Below are 17,230 nucleotides of genomic sequence, written 5' to 3'. Positions count from 1 at the left end.
TTTCTTAGACCTGTATACAGTACACAAAAATGTTAGGTGAAAGTTTTATAGTCAATTGAGAAAAAGATTTGATTTGTTGGGTCCCAGAGATCTAGTTTCTAGACAGAGAATGAATTAATACAGTAGAAGAATTAAGGCTCCTTCCAGTACCTTCAAACCAAATTTTGATTTTCAAACTGTTTTGACTTTAATGAAAGTGTTCCAACAACCTTGTTTCCTTAATAGTGTAACCCTTCTGCCAGGCACCAGTCGGCAGCAACAAAGGCCAGGTTCAATTTTGGGGTACAAAAAATATTTTTACTTTGGCTCAAGCCCTTACCCAGACCACCTGGGAAATGCTAAATTAATTACTCAGGTGTCCTGGATAAACAACACCCCCTCCTTGCAAACAGTAAACACAAACATCCAAATTTATTACAAAGAATAAAACAAAAAACAAAAGAAAACATTAAAACATAATTTTAAGGCACTATTACTATAAAGCAAATTCTATAGCTGGCATCTTTTTGGGGGAGGCTTCACCCATACCTGGCAGTCTGGGACTTTGGGCTCCCCAGCAGGTAGTTTTGGGGACCTGCACCCTTATACCTGCCTGTCAGCACTGGGCTGGGGGGGGGGGGCCCACAGAGAGTCCCAAGCTGCTCCTTGTGTTCATTACACTGCAGGGAGCTGCTTGAGAGCGTGGGTCCTTCTGCATTGCAAGGGATTCTCTTGCTCCTGGAGATGTGGTGACCTCTACTTCCACATGGTGTCTTTGAGGAGTTAACTGCAGCTTTTGTCAGCATACCATATCCCCCAGCATTCCCAGTCCCAATCCCAGCTCTGCTTGACAGAAAACTGCATGAGAACTTGGTAGCCCTTACCTTTGCTTCTTGGCTTGCACCTGAACTACAACTAGCACCCAACCACACCGCCTCATTGAGGCAACTACAAAAGGAGGCCTAGGCCTATTATGCTGCGCAAAGCCAACCAGGCCTATACCACCTACACAATTCGTGCCAGGTCTCACCCTGGCTCAAACTGTGCTAGGCTTTGCTCTGGCCCAAATCTGCCAGCCTAACATATGGCTGAGGTACAGCCATACAGCAAGGCTGAAATGCAATAGCTGTGAAACAGGCCTGAGCCCTTTTTGCTATGGCTACAGTCTGGACATCCAGTCTCAGCTATACCACTGTGCTGAGATGCTACATTTCCCAAACACAGGAGCCAGTAACTGCCCAAACCTGTTCCTGGTCAGTCTACTCCAGGGATTAAAAAATAAATAAATACAAAAACAAAAGAAGATAAAAGAGGGAGGAAATAGGAGTCAAACTCCAAGACAGACAATCTCTCTCTCCTTATACCTATGGCTTTCCCTTCAAATAGCTTTTGCTTGCCTTTACAGTGAAGAGTGGGGGTGACCGCCCCTCCCCACCCCCCATGGGGAGCAGTTCTTCTGGCTCCCAATAGAGCTGTGCAGCTCTCAGCAACCCCAGAAGAAAAAAAAACGCAAGAAACCTTAGGTGAGTTGTTCTTACATATCTGGTGCGACATCGCCAAAGCCTCGTCCAGTCAGGGACTGCCACACTCCAGCCTCTCTCACTCAATTTGCCTGGAGGATCTTCTGCTTCCTCTGGCCAATGAAGCCAGAGGGTTTTTACATATATTGCCCAAATACAGGCCCCAGCTTGCCATGTGCTGAGCACATGGCCAGAACAACAAGGGCCATCTTGCCCACACACTGGGTATTTTTTTTCATGGGTGTGGGTGTTACAGTAGTAGCTACACACTGAAATATGTAGAACAAGGAACATTTGTGCCTCTTGGTTTCATTGTTTTAAAGAAAATATTTTGCAACACACAAAGGAAGATACAAACTAATGAAAGAAACTAAAGACAGTGGAACAGAGAAAAAAAAAAAAAATCACCTTGCATCCAAGCAGTGGAGCAGATAAAAACCACAAACTGCATAGTGGTGGGGTCTCCAGTATGGGGGACCACGCCTCTTAAAACTGAAAGCATGAATCTCTTGTGGACAAGGTAAAAAGACCCAGTTCTGCAAGTATCAGTAGCAGGCTCATAAGCATGCGTCATTCAGCCACCACCATGTTAGAAATATTATTAAAAATGCATTATCAATAGCAGATTTAGGAAAAAAAAAAACACAGCTGCTACCCCTCCTTGTCTCCTTAATGGGAGAGGGAAGGGGGGGGTTGGAAATTGATGGGAAAAACCACCAAAAGCCCATTGTACTAAGGTATCACTCCCTCTCTGTCCTGCAAATTTACTATCTCTTTGTTACACTAAATCACACTTTCTTTCATGACCCCACATTCCTAAGGCTAAGATAAGAGCAAATGCCATTTTTGCCTTCAGGTTGAACCTTGAGTAACCTTGGGTTCCATCCACGCACGCATGATAGCCTAATGCATATTAAGCCTACCCGCCCCGCATACTTAAGTAGTTAATTATAATGCACATGGGACGTATGAAGCGACATGTTTACATATATGTTTGTATGAACCGGAAATGAGTTGTAAAAATTCCTCCTTCTACACACGTGGTCAGGAGAGGGGGGATAAAAGCCTGCTAATGATTGTGCTCGGGGGCAGAGTGATTGATCTTTTGTCTCTCTCTCTGACCCTATTTGCAAATATATACCTTTTGTGTTGCTAATAGAGTGTGTCTGTGAAGGTCTTTTTCCACCTCCCGAGAAACGAACCACGATTTTTATATCAACCAGACAAGGACGGAGTACTCAACTGGATGCGTGTAGGTTACACAAAAAGTGAATAAGTGCTCTTAAGAGTGAATGTCATAAGCAAAATCTGCTATCATAAATTGACTTGACTGCTCAGTGAAAGGAAGAATAGATTTCTTACCTTACAAAAGAGCTCGCAAGGAGTCCAGTCAACCCCACTGCAGCTCCAGTAACAGCTACTTTTCGGCAGCCAAATATGTCTGTGAATACACTGACAATGGGAGAGCAGAAGAAGATCATTCCCATGGACAGCGAACTCACCCATGCTGTAGAAAAACAGAAGATCAATGTTAAGAATATACTGCTTGAAGCTTGAATATACTGCTTGAAGATTGAAAAGCAATCTTCAGCTACATGAAGTAATAGTAAACAGTAGTAACTTCATTTTGCTTTAATAGAAGCAACACAGACACGTATAGTAAAAATAAAATAAACTGTCTTCAACACGTACTCTAACTGCAACAGGGTAAGCAAAACTGGAAGTTACCACTACTAGTAATGCAGTCAATCAAGGGTTGTCAACTAGGGATACACATACCCCCTGGGAGTATTTGGGAAGGCCCTAGGGGGTACACGTGGGTTGGGGGATGGAGCACCACCATCCACCACCCCATGGCACCACCTCCCAGGAGCACCCCTCTGCACTGCTGCCATCCACCACCCCTCTGCCACCCTCCACATCAAACCGCGTGCCATCCCCCACACACACACCCAGCCACTGGGAGTACACTTACTAAAAAAGCTTGAAAACCCCTGTTAGATGATATTTTGTAACAAAAACAAATACATAAGTGTACAAGCCTTATTTTATTTCTCTTGGAGCTGCTCTAATTAAAGTGCCCCTTTCCCCACCCTCCCCAGAGCACGTGTATAAATGCCCTAAAAGTCTGTAGTGAAAACATTCAGGTCAAATTACACACCATTAACAATAAGCTGATTTTGCCATTCTGATATTTCAGGTATACTCAGGGTCTCTTTATGCGAGGGTTGCATCCCAAAAAAACCTTGCATAAAATGAATTTGCATAAAGCAAATCCATTATTACATGCAATTAATGGGTATACATACCAGCCTCCTTTTTCCCTTCATGGCTGGTTCGGGGGGGGGGGGGGGGGAGTTAGGAGATGCACTAGAAGGTTGCTTAGACAACATTTCACTAAATTCAATAATAAAGGCAAATAGATGCACCACAATACAAGTGCAAGTAGCATAGCACCACACGGACCAATGGACAATGCAACACTGAGGCAAGTGCATGATGGCATCGCATACCCACCTCTCTCACCCTCCCACAGTGCTTTACCTCACATCACTGCACAGCTGTGTTGCATGCTTCTTCACATAAGATTGAATTTCTCACACGAAGCAAGTTTCTAGTATAGGTAAGGTCATTGCACATAAGCAAATTTGCACAAAATGAATTCACATAGAGAGACCCGAGTATACTAATGAAAGCAACGTGCATTTCTTATCACTTGACTCCTTTCTGTTATAGCACTGATTGGCAAAACCTAAAATGGAAATTTGTTCCACTGCAGTTCTACACAGTAGACAGAAAACAAGAGTGAAGGGCATTTCAGACTAAATCTTCATGCTTGTCTAAAGCAGGAAGTCTTTTTAGCCATGTTTTATTTTTCAAGCAAAACCAAGTCGGGGTGCTCAAACTCTGGCATGGCTGGATTGGGGCCACGCTTGCCCTGGGCAAGGGATTGGGTCCACTAGTCATATCTGGCCGTGGAGAGACTGGGGGCTGCCCATCCAGCCCACTGGATGAAAAACAACTGTTGTAAGTGATTTTAAACAGGTCTGTTACAACAAAGAAAAATGCTTAGCAGTCAGAATTGGGAGTCAAAGAAGAAGAATTTTATTCTCAGCTTTGCCAACAAAATTGCTGAGACAGTAAGTTTCCCTCCTGCGCAATTGTAAGGGGAACAAAACTTACCCACTTGAAACCAATGTTGAAATCTTTAATGAATTAACATATGCAAAGCACTACAAAAAAACCCTTGATTCCCATTGAAATATCAATTAGGAAAGTTTTTTTCAGGGGTGCTTTTTAAATAAAACTTTGTCAATTAAAAACATGTAGAAACTGACAAGAAACTACACTCAGAAATTAGTGATATTCCCCTTTTTTTAAAGAAGTCACCTTTGAAATACAGTTAAGACGTTTTAAAACAGAACTTGCATAACATATTAGTTTCCTTAATATGGAAAGTTCAGGGCAGACAAACGTTTGTGCAACATCCGGATCAGAAACTGAAATTTAGTAAAATCACACACTAAATTCATTTTTTCTTAGCTGAAAATGTATAGACTTACATTAACCCTAACCCAAACATAATCCCTTACTTGACACCTCTGCCTTCCCTTTAGAGCAGGGGTGGGCAAATTATGGCCCACAGGCTGCAGCTGGCTCATGGAGCCCCTAAAAAAAAAAAACAAAACAAAACAAAAAAAATGTAGAAAATTAATATTTCTCTGCCCTTGGTTCCTGTCAAAAAATGACAGGATCCAAGGGCAGTAGGACCCAGGGGAAGCCTGGCAGGCTCCAACAACAGTGGAGCCACCCATGTCTGCCCCCCCCCAGCCAGCAGCCCCAACAGGGGCTTCTGGTCTGGGAGCACATGGCTGCCCTGTGCTGGAGCCGCAGGTAAGGGGAAGGGCAGGGGGGAACCCAGGCAGGGAAGGAGTGTGGGAGGGAAGCAGCCCCTTCCCCGGTGCCCCCTGATGCAGCTGCTCGCAGCCCGTGTGAAGCTCCAGACAGCCCTATGCAGGCTGCAAGTGGCTGCAGCAGGGAGCACCAGCCATGGGCCGGGGGAGGGGCCACTTTTCCCCCTGCGCTCAGCTTTTCCCTGGGCTCCTTTCCTGCACAGAGAAAAGCGGCCCCTCGCCTGCCCCATGGCCTGCACTCCCTGCTGCAGGCACTTACAATCCACGCAGGGCTGTCTGGAGCAGGCACAGGCAATCCCAGGAAAGCTGCGAGCAGCTACAGCATGGGGCACCAGGCATGGGGCGGACAAGGGGCTGCTTTCCCCGCTCCCCCCACCTCTCCCCCCATGCTCAGGACCACCTTGTGACCCAGCCCCACTGCCAGGCTGGCAGCAGGGCCAGGTTACAAGCTGGTACTGACTGCAGGGAAGAGCGGCTCCTTGCTCGCAGTGGGGCCGGTGCCCCATGCTGCAGCCGCTCCCAGCCCACTGGGGCTGCCTGTGCCTTCTCACCGTCTGCAGCAGGGAGTGCCGGCCATGGGGTGGGTGAGGGGCCGCTTTTCCCTGCACTCAGCACCAGCTTCTTCCCTGCCAGTGAGCCGGGGCTCAGAGCTGTGCCCTGCGCCCCGCCTGTACTGCAGGGCTGGAGGGCACTGGGTGTGAGTGGGCGGGGAGCCAGCGGAAGCATGGGGCCCGCACCAGTGTCCCAGGGCCAGCACCAGTGGGGCCCAGGACAGAGTAGCAAGAATGCAGGGTCCCAGCTGACAGAGGCTCTATGGAGCTGGGCCAGTTCCCCCCTCTCCCTGCTGGTGCAGCCCAGCCCAATCCAGCCAAGGTCCATGGACCCCTGCCAGCCTGTGCCCTGCTTTGGGCCCCACTAGTGCTGGCCCTGGGACATTGGTCCCAAGATGGTGACCAGGGGGTGGGATGCCTGTCAAGGGCTGGGGCTACCCATGCAGCCCTTGACAGCTTGCCAAAACTGGGTAAGCAGCCCTCTGTCTGAAATAATTGCCCACCCCCACTTTAGAGAGAGTAAAAAAATCATTTGGTTTCAAATACAAATCTCAGTAATGCCAAATAAAAACATGCAGCTTCATGAAAGATGTCACTAGCAAAACTAATGGGGATTTTATGTAGTGGTTTTTCACACAATTAAAAATAATGCTTCTTCAGGCTGCTGGCTCTTTTCCTGGCCACATCCTGGCTCCATTCCAAAGCTGCTAATACAGCTATTTATATAGGAACTAATTTCTATATATGACTATATATAAAATGTTTTTACTGCCAGAGGAGAAATGCAGCAATCCCAAGCTCACTTGCAGCTTTGGCAAAGAGAGAAAGAGGAAGACTTAGTCTCATTTGTTAGAAATGAGTCTACAGCTGAACAAGGAATAGGCTTTGCCCCACAAGTACTCAAAGTAATAGCAGATTAGCTGTTGCCCTACTAAGCTTGAGGCTAATTTTTTACAAAAAATTTTGTGGCTTTCCCACACAAAGAATTTTTGTACTCATTTAACTTGTATAAACACAGCAAATGCTACAGGTGAGGCTGACTAAACACTTTCATCCTAAAGAAACCTTTGCCAGTTGCCTACAACTGTCAAAACCTTCACCTTTTATGATGAAGTTGTCCAAATCTGGTTTCTTGGTGGGGGGGGGGGTTGGGAATTTCAATTAGGGTATAAACAGTTTTGCAATTTGATTGTGTAGAGAGCTTTAACAAAAAGAGAGAGAGTCATGCTATTAAAAAGTGACTTAACCAGTTCTGGCACCTCAGAAGTTGGGGTAAGTTTGAAATTTTGAACATTACGCAATTTCTGTGGTCCAATGAAAAAATGATCTGAAAAAGTTATGAATGGCTTTTAAATGTGCTTTATGCATGCAGAATAATAAGTCTTTCCCCACAACTTACTACTGCAACAAAATCAGAATTATATTTTTATACACTGGAAAATAGCAATGAAACTAGAGCCTATCGCCTCCTTCAGTGCAGCCACACTCCCTTTTCAGCATAAACAGTTTATGGAAAACAGCATTTTTAATAGTAGAATGCCAAACTATAGATATGAAGTTAAAGCCATATATACTAACAATCTTAAAGCTGCAAGCAAAGTGAGGCACTGGATAAAAAGAAGTAAGTTAGCTTATAAAAGGGAGCATGACATGGTTACTTTATAGCAATACCAAAGGACTGAAAGCAAAAACCTGAACAGGGTTAAGTAAAGGTACAGTTAAAAGTACCTTAACAATAATAGTACTGTGTAGTCATTAGGCCTCACTACTTCAAGATTTTGAAACGATTTATTTCAGATTTTGCAGTAAGATTTATACAGTTTAAAAATAATTAGACATTTATGTAATTAAGTGATTTTATACTACATAGACCAAAAATAGATAGGGAATATCAACTTTCAGATTGAAGACTTAAATTCACATTAGCTATTGGAAGACAAAAAGGATTATAAGCAGCTTTCCCAAAAATATTATTGCATGCTTTATCCATTTAACACCTTCCTCTGAAGTACTGGTACCATCTGAGAAAGGATACCAGACTACTTGGACCATTTGTCTACTCTGTACTGAAACTGATGCACTTAACCTTCAGAGCACATTTAACAAACATGTAATAGCACAGAAGAACTGATTTTTTTTTTTTTTTTTTTATAAATTTACAATGAACTAAAAGGTTTGTCTCTCTGTTCTCCATTTGCTTGCAATAGCCCATTACAGAGATATATGTACTTAAGCAACTGTTGTTGAAATTTAAGATAATTGTTTTTTCTGGTTCAAAACCTATTAAAAATGACAGTACCGCCACCATCCACAAAGAGGTTAATACCAGCTATATACTTAAAATACAGATCTGATTTTGTCTCCAGCAATAAGTATTTGACAAGATTACAAGACAGCATTCCTAGATTTTCATAATCTGATCACATATTAGATTTGGGTGCATCAACATACTTGCCAAAGTTTTTAGCTTGTATTGCAACATCAGAAATTAGCGCTGCTTGCGGGGGGGGGGGGCGGGAAAATTGAGCTGCAGAAGTATTAACAATGTTGATAAAACATTCAAGAACTCTTGAAGTGTATATATTTAGGATATGTAAATATCTAAAAGCATTCCTCTTTGCTTCAAAATCTCTCCATCAAGTAGAAGGTTTCTCTCAACTTTGTGTACAGTTAGGCCAAACCTTGAAAGCATAATAAGCAAATTATATAGCCCATTAAAATACAATTAAAAAACCTAAAGGGAAATTAAAATATTTTCCTGAGAGAAATCTGATTGGAGAGGAAATTGAAAAAAATTTTGGGGGAGTTGGGAAACAGAAGGGGAGAATCTTTGAGCTGAGGTTTCAAGATCTAACTTTTAGTTTTCCTAGGTTAATTTAGTAGAAAGTGACTGAGTGTAGTTTTACCGGTAAGCCTAGCCAACAACATAATTACAATTCATTAAGTATACTTCTTCAAGATGCTGACAGGCACTTCAGTACAGGAGGAAAACCTTGGAAAAGATGGTGAAAAAAATTCAGTTCCAAGCCTTAACAGAGTAGTAGGTACTTGTACAGAGAAAAAAAGTTACAGGCTGGAAGAAAATGGCTGATATAAATAAAAAAAAGAAAAAGAAAAAAAGGTTACTTTCTCTGACTGCTATTTAGAAGAGAACCTTGCACTCAGAAATGAGGTACAAGTTTCAAAGTTCAAGTTCATTCTCTCTCAACTGCAAATAATATGTTTATATCCTGAAGATAGGCACAAGTCAGCATCAACTCATGTGCCTTGTACAGTGGGGAAGAGCAACAGCACGGTGCGACATGATGATCCTGCTGGTGCAGCCTGAGGGGCTTCGAAATTAGACCAGGTGCACAGGCTGTACAATGTAGAGACTTTTTTATTCAGTCTCTCTGTGATAATATTAGTTGATACCATTTTGCCTAGAGTCACTCATACCTTGTTTACCCTTTATCCTTTCCCCTTTCTGAACTGTTACTTCCATCAAACCTGGTTGTCACCTAGATCTTAGAACAGGGGCAGGCAATTATTTTGGGTAGAGGGCCGCTTACTGAGTTTTGGCAAGCCATCAAAGGCTGCATGACAGGCAGCCCAGGGCAGATAAATATTAATTTTCTAAATTTTTTTTTTAGGGGCCCCGTGGGCTGGATAGAAGGGCCTGGAGAGCCACATCCAGCCCCCAGGCCACATTTTGTCCACCACCTTCTTAAAACAAAGGGTTCCCTGGTTGCATATGTCCATATTCTAATGCCAAATATAACAGTATTGGTATAAGTTTATGAAGGAATCAGAGAAGGTAAAAAGGACTGGTTTACCATTTCTGTGTGGCTAGCTATTCCGAAGCATCTCCTAGATTTACATATTTGAGAGCCACTCTAATTAAAGTGCCTCTGCATCTTCTGTATCAGCATCCCTGCACTTAAAAATGGTGGCGGGCACTTGAACTAAAGCTTATTCAACGAGCTCTAGCTCAAGCACCCCCACTGCCATTTTTAGGCACAGGGACATTGATACGAGACTCAGGAGGCTGCCGGAGCATGGCAAATCGCCATGCTCCAGCAGACTCATTTAATCAAGTCTGCTCTGACACACTGAAATTGCTGCGTGTCAGAGCAGCCTCTGCACTCCTGTATAGGTGCCCATAAATCATTCCCATGCCAGAGTCTGGTATAGGTTTCAAACTCCTAGAAAGTAGCAGAAAGAAGGACAAAATGTTACATCATATCGTGTGAACAGGTACCAACATTTTGAAGAGTGCAACAAGAATCAAAACAAAGGTCGTCTGTTTTTCTTGGAAGTAGAAGCAAGTAGTTTAACTTGCAACTATCTCATCTGAAGAAAAATTGAAGCTATGAATGCACAATGGAAAAAGGCCACAACTATTCACCCTACCAGCTGACAGAAGGGCCAAAAGGATATGCCTCCAGTAGTTTAAAAGGAAATTTAGACCTGGTCTACACTGGGATTTTAAATCCAAGTAAACCAATTGTGGCAGTATCCTTGATGTACATATACAGTTTGATAATCACTTTTACATTCCCTGCAGAAGAGTGTCAAATGCCTAATGACTGGACAACAGGCAGTCCTCTGTGTATAACTGAGGTAAAATGAGTTCTTCCTCAAAAGAAGCTCCTTAGGAACCGAAGTCCTTTTCATCTGGTATGGAATTTTATTTGCATCACTGATTGTCCCTATATTCTGTATCTTAGGTTTTTCCATCACTGCTTCAAATGCTCTTCATAATTAATTCTACTGCTTTGGGAGAAGATACATTTCTCACTAGCAATAATGATCTTTGAATGCTTTCATTATTATACCATAACCAGTTTTGTTCCAACTAAGAAGTACTTCTTAGGTCTGCCACATACATGGCTACAGTTCCACCTTACCTCCTCATCCTACCATGCTACTTGACTCTTCTACAGCAGTGGTCTGCAACTTTAAGGCCGTGGGCCAGACTAACCCAACTCAGGGCAGAGGCAAGTGGGCTGGCTCTAGGACCAAGCCGTCACTGGCACTTTTGCCCACAGCAGCACAGGAGAGCAACTGCTAAAGAAGCCCCCTGCCACTGAATGTTGCCAAAGCCCCATGCCTGTGGACCAGATAAAATAGCTCCGCATGCGAAATCCAGCCTGCTGGGCTGTTGACCCCTGTTCTACAGTAATTCTTCACTTCAGTGTACAAAGCTCTGTTACAGATCTTCTAAACTTTTATTTGGTGAGATTGCAATGAATTCCTAAGTAGTAGTAAACTGCACTGTAATAGACATTGAGGGAAAAAAATCTTTTTATCCTTATCTATAATTTTCACTGTTTGTGAGAGAATAATGTGTCCTGTAAATGCTTATTCCATGTTTCCCCTAGACATTTTAATCAGAGGCACATGTTGGCTTTAGCTTTATCAATAGCATCATCTTAAGAAATATTTTAGATCTTAGCCAATATTTCACTACTGTTACCTTCAGTTTGTCAGTAGTTATACAAGTTTTAGATTAGATTAGATTATTACATTTTTCAATTTTTTTTAAACAATCCCTTTTAATTGAACTAAGATTTTGGGCCACTTTATCAGTTTAAACAAGACCAGAAGAATGTGACCAAAAGAATGCATCCACAATACAAGTCATCGCCTACTGCCCACAAAGCCTTTGGATCCAGCCTATGAAGCTAGGAATTTGGCAGCTCTTGGCAGGGGTCTGGGCTGGTATTCAGCAGTGGAGGCCTTCCCCATGCTGCATGTGTCTGGAGTCAGGCAGCAGTGGGCTTGTCCATCTATAAGTGGAGAGAAGAAACAGCAGGTAGAAGCAGCAGCATAAGCTGGGTTCTAGCACTGGCCTACCTTGGACCCAAACTGGGCTATTCCTGCCCATCAGTTACTGACCTCTGATCTGCAAGATTTGTTGTTAAATAGTAAGGAGTACTACAATGGCCAACATCTTTTTCCTCATCTCTTCAGGATATAAACAGACTTCACTTAAACATGGTTTTACTAGCAACAAACTGCTCCGTTTTGGTGGTACAGCTACTCACCTTCCCTGAACAACCTGAGTCGCTTACTGGCTTATTTCTAGTAGCACAGAGCCAACATGTCATACACCTATACCAAGCATCAACAAAGAAAGTAGTGCAGCCTGGACCACAGCACACTGCTGCTTGCAACCTGACCACCAGCACTTCCAAGCAACAATGCTGCAAATGTGCCTGCAACCCCAAGACTCTGGCTGCTTGTAGACATTAGAAAAACAAACAGACAAACAACTCAACCAAAAAAAAAAAAGGAAGAAACAGCACATGCTGTGTCTTTACCGGAAGAAACAACATGTTACTTTGACCTGACTCTACAGTATCTGTATAAATCAGGTGTTTCAGTAGGGCTTTAGCTAAATCTCAAGCAGCTATTAGATAAAAGCACCAAAAAAGCCCCACTAAAGCACCCAATCTATACAGATGTCAGGCAAGCTGGGTCCAACTAAGGCACTACTTCTTCTGGGCATGTGCTGGGCTCAGCACAGGAATGCACAGTTTAAAGTAGTGCGGTTTTTTTGTTTGTTTTTTAACATCTGCAAACAGCCTGCCATATTACCACCAACATGCAGACTGTTGGGCCAGATTAAAATCACTCCGTATAGGTTGCCAACCCCTGATCTATGCTGGTACATCAGTCCCACACTGCCATATTCCCTTCATCAGTGATCCACCTAGTAAAAATTTAACTCTCCTGACCAGGGATCACAGTGAATCAAAATTTGCTTATATATCCATCTGCAATTCCATGAGAATCTCTTGCTGTGGCCTCATACAGACATTCAGTTTCTCCTTAGAGTGTTGCTGCTGTCCCAGGAGAAGCCACAGGCATACAGATGTTCAGACTTTTTCTCCCAGAATAAAAATGGCTGCTCCAGGAGAAAAATAACCTAGGAACAACCAGGGTTAAATCACACCTAAGAGTTTCTCCTAGGATTGTGAATGTCTGTACAGGCCATGGCTACTCTCAGAAGAGAACATAGTCCTTCAGCTTCTCCTCCTCTCACCCAGGGAGACCGTGTCACTCACTGGACTACTATTCCAGAACACTCCTCCTTCACAATCCTCTCACTGTCACAGAGAAGCACAGGCTTACCAGGGCCAGTCTAAGTCAGCCAATCAAGTCTGCCCTATGCACTGCTGTGATCTGTCACCAGGCAGAAAAAAGAAGCCTGAAGAGCACGGTGAGATGTGTGCACAGCCCCCCACTCCACCAAATGCACAGTGCCAACACTGCAAGCTCTCCAATCTTCAGGGTCTCAGCACTCAAATGTCTGTACACACAGCTCTGGGTAAGTTTCTCTACCCAGAGAGCAAATCTGGGAAAATTCTCCCAATGTGTTATTTCAATGTGTGTACATAGCCTGTTTTGTGAAAATTTTGCACAAGAAAGGCCTGACAACAATGTACAGCACACTGGAATGTCTGCTTCTAGTGCAAAAGAGTTTTATGCTACGCATATATAATGTACCAACACAAATGTCCAAGCGTGAATGTACTCTGCTGGCAGAACTGTTATGTTCATTAGTCAGAGATACATGCAGGTCTTAAACGAAGAAGAAATTTCTACACTGAATGTCAGAGATATCTTAAAGGAGTGTCATATAAAATGTTTAATTAAAAATTAAATTGGCTTAAAGAAAAAAACTGACATTAGTATTTTACTGCTTAGCAGTTTGGGGAGGTACAACCTGTTTGTAAAGCGATGTTTTGGAACAGGAGCATTTCTTTAAAGGACCCATCCCATACCTCCAAACTATGAGGGCCTTTCATTAGTAACGCATGGACTTCCGACAATTTGAAACACATCTCTGAAAAGATGCGATGTCAGGGATTTCTAGATGGCAATTAAAAGTTGGCACTTTTTGGGCCATATTTGAAGCTGCAAAGTCCAGGAAAAGACACCTAGTTTTTCTAGATGGACAATAACCATGTCCTTTTTTAGAGGAATTTGTACTATACTAGAATAGAAAGATAAAGTTTCTTTTTTCAGTTTACTTGATGAACAAAGGCCAAGAAATGAACAATCAGTGTTACTATCTTGACAGTTAGGATTTATGAACTCCTCTGGGAAGAACTAACTACATACATTTTTTTTTCCCCTGGAAAAAAAAAAAATTCATCTGGGGTTTGGGGAAAATCATTTTGTTACAGGGATATATTTGTCCAAATAAAATAACACGGTTTACCAAAGGGTCTCTAAGAATCTAAATTTCTTTGCCTTTTTCTTTTTCCACCATTTCTGAGCATTTGCTATAACCGGGTAGAATGTTTTTCATTCACAGCTTGAATAGTCCCAGACAAGCAACTAAGACCAGTGGGATAAGGTTCAGAAGGATTAGTGGATATGATCTGTTCCATATGCACTTTTCCAACTTATTATTAACAAAACTGTATGAAATTGGCCAGTTTTCATCATACTATACCGAGATGATATGTGCCATGAAAAACCAACATTTTGGAAACTTTCTACTGCCTTATGATACATTCTCAGGGATTTTACATTTGCTTCCCAAGTAGCTCTCTGATATTGTTTATAAGACTTCACAACATCAGCTTTATAATCAGCTCTACCACTGATATTTCAATGTATTTTTTTACTTTTATCCTTGCCTTTTAAACTTTATCTGGGAACCTCTAAGGACAAGCAGTCACCACCCTGCCCCCACCAATTCCAGTACTTTTCTCCAAGTTAATTGGCAGAAAAATTTCAGCAAGATCTTTAGAGCAGGGATATCAAACTCATGACCAGCTCTGGGCCAGATCCAGACCCTGGCACTGCCTGCAGCCTGGATCCACCCCAGGGCATGATGATGATGGGCAATCACTCACAAATGAGTAAAGATCCAAGGATCTTAATAGTGAGTCCGCAGATGGCTCCATAGCCCAGGGGCGGGCAATTATTTCAGGTGGAGTGCCACTTACTGAGTTTTGGCAAGCCATTAAGGGCCGCATGACAGGCAGCCAGGGGCAAGTAAATATTAAATTTGGGGGGGGGGGGTCCTGTGGGCTGGATAAAATAGTGGGCCGCATTTTGCTCACCCTTGCCATAGCCCAATTTGAGATCCAAGTCTTGTCGCAGTAAGGACAGGTGTTTCCAGGAGGGATGACCACTGTGTTGCTGCATTCTTGTTTCTAAGAGTAAATCTTACAGCATAAGCAGCTCTGGCTCCAGCTCCCATGGTGTGCCCCAGCCAAGAGCTGGAGCTGCTGACATGTTTTGTGCTGGGGCTACAATTCTGGCAAAGACTACATGTTAGTGACAGCAGCGGCAGCTCTAGCACAGGCACATAGGCAGCAGCACAGAGCACGGGGTGCTAGCTCCAGCTCAGACTCTGGCATGGGACACATGCTGGTAACTTCACGAAGCACAGGACATGCAGCAGCTGCATGGGATACATAGCACCAGCTGTGGCATAGGGCACACAGGGCAGGGCCAATGGCCAGGGAGCTGGAGCTGGGGTTAAGGTGAAGGTGACTGACAAAGTGGTTGGAGTGCGCCTGGGGCTGTGTCAGCTATCACTCTCCTTTCTCCTACCAATTGCAATGTCCATCAGGCTCCAAGCGGCCACTTGCCACTAGTCAGGCTCCCCACAACTTCTGGTGACCAGCTGGTAGTCTGTTTGACCAGATACAGCAGCTCTGCAGGCCAGACCCAGCCTGCACACCATGTTTAACATCCCTGCCTTAGCAGATTTTATTATAGTACAATATGAAAACAGTGTGCTACTTACAACCAAGGGATCAATGTACACAGATAGCAGATATAAGCACAAACAGCTCTTTTATTGGATGACCGCATTCATAAAAGATGTTAGGAACCAGTCCTTGATTTTTAACTCGTGATGAAAAAGCTTCTTTTCACATGATCTGCTAGAGTATTTTGTAGACTCTTTAGATGAATTGCCTTAAGAGATCTCATGATAGATGTGCCAGTTCTACAGTCAAACTGCCTTCTGACAGAGAGGGTAACTGCGCATACTTGTCTGTTCATAATACATAACAGCCATCTTGTTTCTAAGAGTAATCTTAAACCCATCTGACCCAAATCAATGGATAGAATGCAACACGCCTTGCAAGCACTGAACTCCAAGACATTTATGCAAACAGTGTGTCTTCTTGAATTCATTTGCCTAACGATGGCTCCCATTCCTTTTGGTCTTGGTCAGATGCGATTGAGAGAAAAGAACTTTTCACACCAGCCTGGCATATTTTTAGCCAGTTAATAACATCGGAACACCTTGTGGGATCAAGAGGCATACCCAGATGATGTACACTGAAGTGATTTTTAGTTGACCCTTGGTGCAAAGGTATACTCTAGAATGCTAGGCAACAAACATGCAGGCAGCCAAGTGATGGGGATTTAAACAAGTCTAACATAGTGATGATTTGGCTATTCCATTTAAGCTGTTCCAAGCCAGACAGGCTCTACAGCAGTCTCTTACTTCTCCTATACAGGTTTCCCTCACTTTATGCTGTACGTGTGTTTCTGGAAAACAGCACACCTCAAAAATGCATAAAAGAAACCCACTTTACAGTGTAACAAATAGGGATACGTTCCAAGACCTCAACAATACTGACCCCCAGACCTATTTCTACCACTTTTGTAAGACAATTTTGGTACTCACTAAGTGTAGAGGGCCCTTCACCAGCTTCTGCACGGTTCAAAGTCTCCAGTTTTGTCTCCAGTGTTAGTGACGTTCTCTTGCACTTCATTGATGAACAAGAGAGCTAGCAGGATGCTTAGAAGTCATAATGGGGATGGCAACTACAGAAACACGTGTCACAATGAGTGAGGAGTACAGATCCCCACAGGAGACTGTATTTTGGTCAGCATCACTCCTACAATGAACCGCACAGAGCAGCTGACTGCTGGCTTCCGTCACACCGATCACATAAGAGTGAATTTACCTTGCATATAAAAAATTTTCGTATAAAAAGGGTCATCACGTAAGAGGGAATTCACACATACAGAACCTACAAAGTGAGGGAAACCTGTGATCTCTGTTGTAGTGTTACATGAACATTTGTTTACTTGAGACTGAGAGCACAAAACAAAACGAAGAACCCACAATATGCCAAGTGGAACCTTATCATAGAAGTAGGGTTGAAAGGGACCTTGTAAATCTTTAAGTCCAACCTTGTGTGGCAATCTTCCCCAACTGAGTCATTTTTTCAAGGGATAAAACTTTAAGAATGTAACAGTTACAGCCAGGACACTAAAAATACAAAACAAACAAACA

General features: G+C 43.1%; 1 protein-coding gene across 2 annotated transcripts in view; it reads right to left on the bottom strand.

Moving 5' to 3' along the window:
* The window catches only part of SLC16A10 (solute carrier family 16 member 10), a 119,085-nt gene that overhangs the window by 62,159 nt on the left and 39,696 nt on the right, over window positions 1-17,230 (bottom strand). For both annotated transcript variants that reach the window (XM_090038036.1, XM_090038044.1), the window contains exon 2: window positions 2,862-3,006. In XM_090038036.1, the coding sequence (XP_089894162.1) occupies window positions 2,862-3,006 (145 nt within the window). The remainder of the gene's footprint in view (window positions 1-2,861; window positions 3,007-17,230) is intronic.

Source organism: Crocodylus siamensis, chromosome 1 (genome assembly GCF_052110815.1).
Source record: "Crocodylus siamensis isolate JL-2025a chromosome 1, ASM5211081v1, whole genome shotgun sequence".
Classification (NCBI taxonomy): Eukaryota; Metazoa; Chordata; order Crocodylia; family Crocodylidae; genus Crocodylus; species Crocodylus siamensis.
Note: the sequence above shows the minus strand (reverse complement) of the source record. Positions and strands in the feature narration are given on the sequence as shown.